At 39.1% G+C, this 12,178-nt stretch overlaps 2 protein-coding genes across 2 annotated transcripts in view; one reads left to right on the top strand and one right to left on the bottom strand.

The window, feature by feature from the left end:
- The window catches only part of rsph14 (radial spoke head 14 homolog), a 665,166-nt gene that overhangs the window by 240,590 nt on the left and 412,398 nt on the right, over window positions 1-12,178 (top strand). The gene's annotated exons all lie outside the window — the stretch shown is intronic.
- The window catches only part of gnaz (guanine nucleotide binding protein (G protein), alpha z polypeptide), a 339,095-nt gene that overhangs the window by 171,436 nt on the left and 155,481 nt on the right, over window positions 1-12,178 (bottom strand). The window contains exon 2 of the mRNA XM_048611487.1: window positions 1,989-3,203. Within this exon, the coding sequence (XP_048467444.1) occupies window positions 1,989-2,711 (723 nt within the window). The 5' untranslated portion in view covers window positions 2,712-3,203. The remainder of the gene's footprint in view (window positions 1-1,988; window positions 3,204-12,178) is intronic.

Here is a 12,178-nt window from a genome sequence, read left to right as displayed (position 1 = left end):
TAAGCAAAATAAATTGCCTTGTAGTATGGACACTGATATAGTGGATCACAGAGTCTTCTTCAATGTGGACTTTTCCATTATTCTGTCGAGAATGGTGGGCTCATAACTGCAATAAATCGGTATAGTGCATCTGGATGGTCACAAAGGTTGAAAAATATCACCCACTGACTGTCTTTCATTCCTTCAATTTCTTTTTCTACTATTCAGCTTTTCAGTACTCTTGGATTTAACAGCATTATTTTCCTCCAATACATTGCCAGCTCTGTACTTTATATCACACTCTGCAAAAGTAATTAATAAAACTAGTATTGAAGATTTTCTGTCTATGGATAACTATAAAAAATCACATATGGAATTGTACATTGGTACACTTGGCATGTTGCCAAAACCCAAAGATTAAACTTTAACCAATATATGTAACCAGTTGAAGTTACAATTATTTGCTGATTTCTGACAACTTCTGCGTTAAATGATAATTTGTTGTTCGTGTAAAAATTACATGGATAAAGTATCATCAAGGGCTTCAACACTCATCAAATAACTCTTGAATTTATGTAAACTAGCGCTGCCACGTACAGCAGCATTTGGTAACCAGGGTTTAAGAGCTGATTAGCCGGTTGCTGGGAAGTGGGAGATAGACACCACTCTGCTCTGAGAAACTGGCACTATAGCAACCAGACATTTTGAAAAAGCCATGGATAAGCAAGTGGTTGGTGGAGAGGGAGGGAAGGGGAAAAGTGGAAAGAGTTGGAGGGGGACAGGGGCAAGAAGTCATCTGGATATATGTTTTGTAAAACGGACTTGGCCTCCAATAGCTATGATAGCAAATTGATCATGGTTTAATTCCTCACCTAACCTCATCCGTTTCGGTAACCATGGCAATAGTTACAGCAATGTGTTGTACTAAAGCTCAGCTGACTCAGAGTTATCTCTGTTCATCTGGCAAATAGAGCATTAAATATTTGATAAGAAAACTAAGTGTGCAAATTAACATTTTAACTAGCTGAAAGCTAAGGTGTTGCACTCCTGGCTTTGAATCAATCATTCTAGACAAAATATTAACTTTGTGGAGTGATCTTTCTTTTGTGAAATAATGTTTCAAGGCATGTAGCAATGGAGCACACCTGAAAGAGATATACTGCACTCTAAATATTCTGGAAATATTCAAAATGCTAAATAGTTCATTAACTTAAAACATCTAACTTCAAATATTGATTTTTAGTGAATCAATTGTTAAGGTGCTGGAGTGAAGCTAATGATAATTTTGTTTTTGCACATGCAGAACTCGGGACGTTATTACACTTAGAATGAGAACAGACAGGGGATTTCAGAGTTCAGGTGAAGTTCAGGGAACGTCAGGCTTCATTCAGCAAAACACAGTCTCAAATGCGCAGCCTTTATTTCTTCAATTTTCAGCCAATAACTTTGAAATCCAAAACCTTAATTAAACTGTATACTGTCCATTTAATATGCTGCCTTTTGATCATGCTTGCTTGAAATAGTAGTAAAATTTGAGTGTGTTGTTGAAGCATTCTGATTGGTTGAAAGCTACACATTCTGACTCAGGATGATTGAGGAAACTATCAGAAGAAACTCCGGACATCCCTTTCAGTGTTGTGACAACTGAACCCTCATTGCTGTTGTTGAATAAGGGCAGCAGCTGTTTCTAATGCTTAAAGAAAAAGTATAATAGCTTACACAGTAATTTGAAGTACAAATTAATCATAATAGACAGTTATCTAAACTGAGATAGAGAAATAAGTACAGTAAGTGTTAGTAAAACCTTTACTTTTTGAATGAGTCAGACCATCCTTAATGTTTGGTCCATTCCAGAAAGCAGTATATTTATTAAACTGACATTAAAATTATAAACGATTACAAAACTAGCACATAATGGAGCAAACTACAGGAATTGCATGTAATGGTTATCAAATGGTTGAAAGATCTAAAAAACACACCGACCCAGAAAAAAAAAGGCATTTACTTACTGTCTGATTATCTTCATACAGTTTCAGGTCATATCCGCTCAGCTCCACGCAGAAAATTATTGCTGTAACCCCTTCAAAACAGTGAATCCATTTCTTCCGTTCAGACCGCTGCCCTCCTACATCCACCATTTTAAATGTCAGCTCCTTAAAAGTAAACTTGTTTTCCACTATGCCAGTGGTCATGTCTCTTGACCGCAGAATGTCCTCTACTGTTGGGATGTAGTCAGATGCTGCAATTCTGTCAAGGTCATTCAGGTAGTAGGCTGCATTGTCTTCCAAGTGGTACTCGTTGGACCGGCAGAAACACTCCTGGACACCTGGGTCACCCCATAGGCGCTTCATCACCCCCAACAGCTCTGGTGTGATCTCTCCTTTGCTCTCAGCAGGTCCAGTCAGGGCAAAGAGCTGAACAGCATCATAGGCTCTGTCAGGGTTGTGGAATTCTATTTTGAGAGTAGCTAGTGCACGGATGATACGTGTGAGCGAGTCGATAGCATTGTAGATAATGAGGGGCTTGTACTCCTTGCATGCCTCCAAGTTGAACCCACCACTGTGGATAATTTTCATCTGTTTGACAATGGTGCTCTTGCCAGAGTTGCTAGTCCCCAGCAGCAGGAGTTTGATCTCACGACGCTGGCGCTGACTTTCTGAGCGCAGGTGCCGATCAATCCGCCTTGAGCGCCGAGCTGCCTCCTTCTCCTCAGAGCTTTGACGACATCCCATGTTCCTTCTGTTGCAGTTGGCTGTCCTTCTCGTAAGCAACAGTGATTGCTGCAGTAGGCTTGTCAGGTGTGCTGTGCACCTCACACAAAAGTAAAAGCTGTGCCTGATGATCAAACAGGTAAGTACCAATTCAGTCAATCCCAGCAGGGGTGAGCAAAGAAATACAGCATCCACTGATAGGTCCTCAATTCAGCAGATGTCATGGCATTCCCCTCCTTTTTGCAAGAAAGATGGCTCATTCCTGTTGATAGAATACTTTTCCCTTTTCTGAAATGCAGTTTGTGTCTTTAAATTTTTGTTCCACCCCAACATCCTTATTTAGTATTCATCCTTTTTAGAGATGATGGGTATACTTGGGTGATCACAGTTCCCAATCACTTATCTCTGTCTCTGTCTTGGGATTGGTAGTAAGTGCACAGAAGAATTGCACAGCTCTCTGATTCTGTTACTTCAAACCTGAACGGTCTGCATAACCATCAGTGACCAATTTATCTGCCAAACAAAGCAAAGTGAATCATTAGGACTGCTTTTCCTGTAGGTGATGAACTGACATGGTGACTATTTGAAAGAGAACAATAGGCTGTAAATTATTCATGTACATTTATTAAACCCACAATAGAAAGCTGGTGAATTTTTAAATCATAAGTGATCTATTCTTGCAACCTCCATGAGTTCAAAACGTACCTTTTGTGTTCTGCTGAGACTGCTTCCCTTAACTGATAGGTTACTGAATTGCTCGATATAGTCACCACTGAGATTGGATACACTACATGAATTACAGCTGTAGGTGTGGGTCTCTATGCACGTTACACGAGCACATGTTGTATTGAATGAGTCACTTGTTTAGACACTGATCCATTACAAACTGAATAAGCCCGATTTTGAACTCCATGTCAGTGACTGAATGAAAAATCTATATAATGTTATGTAATTCCAGGAACGGGTTGTCAAATGTATTCAAGACTGAGAGAGTCAATTTTAATCCTAACCAGATTTTAGGTGGTGAGGAGCGGGGAGAGGTCAAGTTTGAACTGCAATCTGAGGCCTGGGTAATTTCAGCAGCTGAGCCTCAGAAACATGCTGCAATTACCTGCCTGTCCAGAGGATGTAGAACACATCAATGCATTAGTAGGCTGCTTAGAAATCCAGTCTACCACAGTCCTCCAGCGAGCAGGTAAATCATGGATGATGCACACGAGAGAGTTGATAACATTATAGATAGGTGAGGAGGTTTGTGAAGAAAGGGAATGTCTAAACCAGCAGAAACTACAGGTATGAGGTCTGGAGGAGTGCTATAAGCCCCACTGAGGAAGGTTTGACTTCCCAACAGAAGGGTGGTTCTGTCTACAGACCTGATTCAGCCTGGTACAATTCCTCCACTCTGACCTCAATTAGAATGCAACCTGATCTCTCGAAATATTAGGACCCTATCTGCATATGTTCACAATGCTTCTGCCTTTATTAAGCAGCCGTCTCAGTTCCTACAGAATCTGTGGATCGAAATGGGCAATGCCAGGTAAGAGTTAGTTTAGGAGCAGATAAGTAACAGTTTTTTTTTGCTGAGAGGGTAGGGATAAAATCAAACCATCAGCTATAATTCTCGGATTGCCATATAGTGATAATATTGTGAACATAAATGTTTGTATGATATCAAAATTTAAATTGAATGTATTCTCAACAACAAAATCTTAATGCACATCTAGGACCTCAAATAATACATTTCTTCAGTGTATTTAACCATTCCCACAAATGGTATCATTCTGATCAATACATACAAAGGACTTTGTTCCTTCTTTTTGAAGTGAAACATAGCAGAATTTCATTTGGTGCCACCATGTCATAGGCAAGGCAGCCATGAATATTGAAGAAGAATCAGCTTTTGATATCACAGCGTAACCTAACATTGAAGCTGGGGGTGGGGGATATCTATGAAATCTGGCATGTGAAGTTCAAAAAAATACAATTTTCAGACAAATACAAATTGTTATACTATTATGTCTCAAATTGTTTCTGTAATAATAGTACTACTGTTGTGGAGGATGTTTGATACCTTTCACCCACTCATGATAGTATCTTGCAGTAACTCAATCAAATTTAATAATACTGTCTCTCTTCTAAAATTGCTTTTTTTCCACATGACCGTATGACAAAGGAGCAGAAGCTAGGCCATTCAACCCGTTGAGTCTGCTCTGCCATTCAATCATGGCTGATAAGTTTCTCAACCCAATTCTCCCACTTTTTCCCTGTAAGCCTTGATCCCCTTGACAATCAAGAACATATCTATCTCTGTCTTAAATATATGTGTTTTCATGGGTTTATTTATTTTGACACAGAGCAGATGGTTCAACCGGTTTATCCCCTGTAATAAATCCTATTTGATTTTGTTAAGGTAAGCAAAGAAAAATGAAAGCACAACTATTGTCACATTTTCTATTCATGAAACAAGATGAAATTGTATACATAGCTTCCTTTATAAATAAAATTGCTCTCCCCTCAAAAAGTGGTTGAGCATTTGAATAATAATCTCGAGCTCAAATTTGACAACAGTCAGTCGGCTGGCCTGGACTAGCAGCCAACACATAAAACACATTCATTAGTCAAGTACTAGTTAGTTGTCTGCTCTTACTAAGCGATTTTTTTTTTCAAAACTTTCCCCTACTGATTTGGGTATAACAGGAACAGTGAAGTAGAGGGTTAACCACATAACAAGGAAAATCACTGGTGCATAAAATTTTCATTGAGGATTAGTTACTTGCAGCTCCAGTCATGAACAGAAATGCTTGCAGCCAAAGCCACTGTAAGCCTGACTTTGGGCATAGAACAAAATGGCAACTGACCAAATCGTATATTGTCCCATTATTGCTGTCTCCAGAGAACAGGATTTAGCACCAAACTGATGATTCATCAAAACTAGTTTCAATGCACATTACTTTGTGTTTGTGCATCCCTTTACTCTATTTGATAATGTACAATGTGGAATTTTTCAGTAGGTTAGATAAGGGGACCAAACCAAACTCCACAAATTAACACAAGCACAAATGACTTTTTAAAACAAAATTCCTCCATTGATATATTGTTTAAAAACTCTCAAACCATAATTATATTGCTATTTTCCTATACAACAACATAAGACCATAAGACATAAGACCGTATGACATAGGAGCAGAAGCTAGACCATTCAACCCATTGAGTCTGCTCTGCCATTCAATCATGGCTGATAAGTTTCTCAACCCAATTCTCCTACTTTCTCCCTGTAAGCCTTGATCCCCTTGACAATCAAGAACCTATCTATCTCTGTCTTAAATATATTCAATGACCTGGCCTCCACTGCCTTCTGTGGCAGTGAATTCCATAGATTCACCATTATTTGGCTAAAGAAGTTTCTCCTTATCTCTGTTCTAAAAGGTCTTCCCTTTACTCTAAGGCTGTGCCCTTGGGTCTTAGTCTCTCCTACCAATGGAAACATCTTCCAAACATCCATTCTGGTCCAGGCCATTCAGTATTCTGTAAGTTTCAATTAGGTCCCCCCTCATCCTTCTAAACTCCATCGAGTATAGACCCAAAGTCCTCAAACGTTCCTCATTTGTTAAGCTTTTCATTCCTGGGACCATTCTCGTGATCCTCCTCTGAACCCGCTCCAGGGCCAGTACATCTTTCCTGAGATATGGGGCCCAAAACTGTGCACGATACACCAAATGTGGCCTGACCAGAGCCTTATAAAGCCTCATAAGTACACCCCTGCTTTTATATTCAAGTCTTCTCAAAATAATTGCCAAAGTTGCATTTACCTTCGTAACTACTGACTTAACCTACAAGTTTACCTTGAGAAAATCCTGGACTAGAACTCCCAAGTCTTTTTGCACTTCAGACTTCTGAATTTTCTCCCCATTTAGAAAATAGTCCATACCTCTGTTCTTCTTACCAAAGTGCATGACCTCACACTTTCCCACGTTGTACTCCATCTGCCACTTCTTTGCCCACTCTCCTAACCTGTCCAAATCCTTCTGCAGCCTCCCCGCCTCCTCAATACTACCTGACCCTCTACTTATCTTTGTATCGTCTGCAAACTTAGCCAGAATGCCCACAGTTCCTTCATCTAGATCATTAATGTACAAAGTGAAAAGTTGTGGTCCCAACACTGACTCTTGTGGAACACCACTTGTCATAGTTGCCATCCTGAGAAAGACCCTGTTAACCCCACTCTCTGCTTTCTGCCAGACAGCCAATCTTCTATCCATGCTAATATCTTGCCTCTAACACCGTGGGCCCTTATCTTACTCAGCAGCCGCCTGTGCAGTACCTTTGTCAAATGCCTTCTTGAAGTCCAGGTAGATAACATCCATTGGCTCTCCTTGGTCTAACCTGCTCATTATTTCCTCAAAGAATTCTAACAGATTTGTCAGGCATGACCTCCCCTTGACGAAGCTGTGCTGATTGTGCCCTATTTTACCATACAGTGACCATGCTTCCAAAAAAGTACCTCATTGGTTGTAAAAATATCGTGAGGTTAATATAGGCACGACCTGAATACATATTCTTCTTTTGTGCTTTCTTTATTTCAGCTTTTTATTAAAGGCACCTGAACCAATATTTTAAATTGCATCCTGCTCAGCGATGTACACAGGATGGAAAGTCAGATCTGTTCAATGCCGAGTGCAAAACAATCTTTTGTCCTGCTACTTTTCTCCCAATCAGTGCAAGTATTAAGTTGTTGAATGGAAACCATTCCTCCAATATAAAGCTGTTTTTAGGTTTGAAAGATCGAAAAGTCCTGCAATATTATCATCCCACAAGGAGATGCAGCTGCTGTACCAAGATTTCCTGCCATTGGAATATCAAATGAAGCCTACCCAGTAGCTATATGTTAAATGATGATGTTATAATTTGATGTGTTATATATAATCTATATTTTTACCATGTTCTGCCTGCTATTTGACTTTTAGCATAGCTCTGACTGTCTGCTCTTCAGTTCTGGCTCTCTTCAAAAGGACTTCAAAGGATTGTCATGCTATGTTAAAGGCACAGCAGCAGATTCAGTACTTTTGCATCCAATTCCTGAAAAACAACAAATTAAGTACCTCTTTAGACCTGTGGGATTGTTTCTTGTATTTAACAAAATGTTGTGTTAAATAGGTTTCTGCATTAATTTCTATCATGGCTGAGACAGCTGCACCTTGATTCCACTTTATTCTGCCGTGCACCACAAAGAAAGACATCACATGCTTACTATCAGAACAGGGAGAGGTAGCATTGGCCGTGTTGAGGGATGTGTGAGGTTATTGTCAGCAATGTTTGATGAATGATATATTGTATATATTCTTAGTTGATTCATGGAGACATAAGCATAGAATTAGGCCATGCTATATCAGTAGTTTTCAACAAATCTGGTTGCATCTCTTTATTCCTTTTCTATGTATGCAAGGAAGGATTCACTCATGCGTGACCTGCACCAGTAAACATCCCTGCATTAACAGGTTTTGTCCACATTTTCACTGACGTTATGGCAGTGAAGATGGAGCTACTTATTTATGGTTATGATTTTTTATTAATTAAGCAACCTGCCCAACAGGGGCCCTCTAATTCAACTGCCTAGATTTTTAGGGAGTTACTGATTAAAATCCTCTTTTTTTCAGTTTATTATTTTTGATTTAACAAGCATTTTTAAAAATCAAAATGATGTGGGTTTGAAAGAAAGTGATCCTTTGAAAGTTGAAAAAATAATTGGGACATTTCTCAGTAAATGGCTCTATCCAACAATGCTAATTGAGCTTCCTTATATTAGTAGGGCTCTGCAAACCTTTTCAACCACATTCCCTGATGTGATCATCAGCACTCACCTGTTATAATATTTTTAATAGTTGTCAGAAATACAGAGAGAAAATGTGAAGGCTGCTAATTTTGTGTTTTTTTTTTAAACAATGTTCACTTGCTTGCTGTAAAGTTGACAGCAACCTGTCAAAAGATTCTTTAAAATCTCTTCATTTTGATACTGACCTCCGATAAATTCCTCACCACTTTCCTTCCATCTAAGGAAAACCATTTTCTGTCACTGAGGCAACAGCTGAACAATTTGAAGTGAAGTGACCTTCAGGTCATTGCTGACGTCATTTTAATTGACAGGAGAACATTTGTTTATAAAATGTTTGCTGGCATACATCAAAAACCCAAGAACAGAAGAATCCTTTCAAAGTAGTTCAAATTTGCATTCGCAACATGAAGTTTTTGGAAGGTATGTTTAAATTGATGAATACTTTTAAAATCCCATTTTCCAAGACAGCATTTATAGAGCACCAAAAGTTTATACTTTTAGAATTGCTGCGGTTCCTTTTATTTTGGTGTCTCTTAGTACTTCATTTCATGTGCACTTTAGACTAAACACCGGTTCATCCCTAGGTGAGAGGATTTGTCCTTGTGTATATCATTCTCACAAATTGCTGCTGTTAGGAAGGAAGCCAAACTAAAGAGGGGAGGTGCCTTCTGGAACGAAAGAAGAGGCAATTAGTTTGGTCTTGCACATCTCCCAATGCCTATTTCAGCTCAGTTTGTGTTGGTTATTTTTTCAAGAATTTGTGGCACATGTTTTTGCGATATATGAGGAAGTGTGACTGACTCACCATCAGTGTGATCTCCAATTATGCTCTAAAATTGTGAGCTTTTATCTAATTCACCAACCTTTGGAGTCAGGCAATTACATATCAGTGAAATTTCTTCTCAAGTCATCTCTTGAAGCGCGAGGATATCCATCTACCTTTCCATTTTGAAACTCTGGACAGTTATATTTTACCATTAACAATGGCCCCCACCTGCACTTGAGTATTTGATCAGTTAAGCCTTAGGTTCACAAAAACCATCAACTTGAGATATGTATCCTGTTCCCTCTTAAAGGAACTAGTAAAGTATAAGCTACATCTGATGGAGATTTATGCCACATACCTATTACATAGATACAACAGGGACTAATTTTGCAGGACCTTGAGCCCACATGGCAGCGCACACCTCCCTGGCCTGGTCACAGTCGAAGTGTAGGTTTGCCTTCTGACTATTCAAATGTTGGCAAATGAAAGGTTGAAAAGGCGTACTACTAAAGGCCTATGAGATGATTCTCTTTGATTCAGGTTGGCATCACTGAAATCTGAGCCAGAAATAAAAATTCAAGGTATAATTACATAGAATTGAATTGAAATTGAATAAATCGAGGTGACAGAGATAGCAAGGTGTAGAGCTGGATGAACACAGCAGGCCAAGCAGCATCAGAGGAGCAGGAAAGCTGATGTTTCGGGCCTAGACCCTTCTTCAGAAATGGCACGGAGGTGACAGTTATGTCGGTATTTATGTCGCTCGCAAGTCTCCTTCCACTTATCCTTCTGGATCCCTATCATAAAAATCAACTATTTGTTGCTGTCCTGTGTGTTTATCTATTATTTAAATGCAATGTTGATCTTCTGCTACTTACAGACAATGGCAGTAGGAGCTATTTATTATAGCCTACATGCCAGCTTTGTCACAGATAGAATCCCATAGCATGAATCCCAAAGTCTGAAGACAAATTTTTCAACTGCTGTTCTCTGCACAGAACTTTGCTGACCGGGATTACATTTTTGGAAGATACACAGATCCAACCACAAAGTTTCAAACACATTCATTTTAATGGATAGAATCTAATGGGATTTCTTGATGCTCGTACTTTATACTAGACAATTGCTTAAACATTCTTCAAGAGTACTTTGGCAGGACAGTGCTTCATAGCATACTTCAATGGATACCTGGGAATCACTGGCCTAAGACTGTCCAAAGTGATGGAGGAGCATTCAGGAAGGCATCAAGCACCTTGAGACTTGCTGTTGGAACAAAGCAGAAGCCAGGCAAAAATGGTGAAAGAAGTGCACTGCCACACTAATGCCCCACCCATCCCTTCCTGTGACCACTTTCTGCCCCAAGTGTAACAACCTGCGGTAGCTTTATCAGTCTGTATGGCTACCTAAGGACTCACCCTGAGATTGGAATTGTCTGCGAGGGACCACTAATGAATGAATGAATGACTTCAATCTAAACTGGTCTCTTAGCATCCTCGTTTAATATCTTGAACAATACAAATCTCACACAAAACCAAGATGAATTGACTTTCCATTCCATCTCCAAGACTTTCTTTTTTCTGTAGCAAAACTTAAACTTTTAAAACTCAATTACAACGTCACAGTTACTGGCATGGTTGTGATGACCATTAGGTATGCCATTAAGTCACTCCAGGCTTGGAGTTTCAAAGCCTTCAGTTTGAAGGAGGAATGGAAGAATGAAGGAGGTGTCCATTTTTTTTTTGTAGGTTTAGTCAAAGACTGTTAGAATAGGAGATTTGTTTTAAACTAAGTGAAGATGTGAATAAATGCAGCTGGAATAGCAAAAGGAAAGCATGCAGGATGTCAGAAATCAAAACAGAGAAAAATTCAAAAAACTAGTCCTCAGAGTCTCAATTAATAAAAGGTGTGTAGGTATATTCTGTAACTACACAATTGAAAAGCAAAAATCATTTTCAAACTAAAAACTGTCTCCAAATCGAATTTGTAGCATAACAAGTTCAGATGTGACAAATTTGCTTTTAATAATGTAATTATTTGGAGTGTCCTATGATGCATAGTCCTTTCTGTACCAGGAGAATCCTTAAGGCAACATTCCACGAATAGAGGTAATCACTTTGCATGCACCAGTAGGCTTCAACTCCTCTACTGCAATATCACACTGGCATCAGTCTTCCTAACTCTCTTGTCACAAGTTCCCAGTGGTACGCACCAGCATTAGTACACGTGAGACGTTTGTCAATGTTCAACTGATGATAGATTGGTACAGGACGGGGAGTCTCATTCTGACAGTGCTGCAGTCTCCTGTTCTTGCTGCCAGTTGCTCAGTTGATGAACTGAAGGAAGCACTGATGACTACTACATTTCGGTCAACTGTTTGCTCTCAACAAACATTGGCCCACAATTTTCAATTTTAATGACAACAAAACTGTTAACGCTAAAATTACTGACAATTTAACAAGTTTTGCATTAAATGTAACTGAGTTTTGATAACATACTAAGTCATAATTACTTGAGAACAGCCTCTCTGAACCTGAAAATAAAACTAATCTTATATGTGTTGAGTATGATTCCTCAGAGTAACTCTTACAAATTCCCTCACTTCAAAACACGATGAATAATATTAATAAGGAATTTAGTTAGCTGAGGTGGCAGGCCTGATCCTAGTTGTAGACTGCTAACTGAAAATGCTGCAATTAGATATCTTCTAAACAACCTGTTGAAGAGATCCATGCCTCTACAGCAGGTAGAACACAAACATGGGCCTGCTATTTGAGAGATAGGGACATACCACTGCACCACAAGACCCATTAAAAATGCTCTATTTATCATTTACTGTGAGCTGTTCCTTAGCTACCCTTTATCCATACAAATATGTTACTAATTCCATATACC

The sequence above is a fragment of the Rhincodon typus genome, chromosome 24, assembly GCF_021869965.1.
Source record: "Rhincodon typus isolate 14 chromosome 24, sRhiTyp1.1, whole genome shotgun sequence".
Classification (NCBI taxonomy): domain Eukaryota; kingdom Metazoa; phylum Chordata; class Chondrichthyes; order Orectolobiformes; family Rhincodontidae; genus Rhincodon; species Rhincodon typus.
This window is presented reverse-complemented; position numbering and strand designations above follow the sequence as displayed.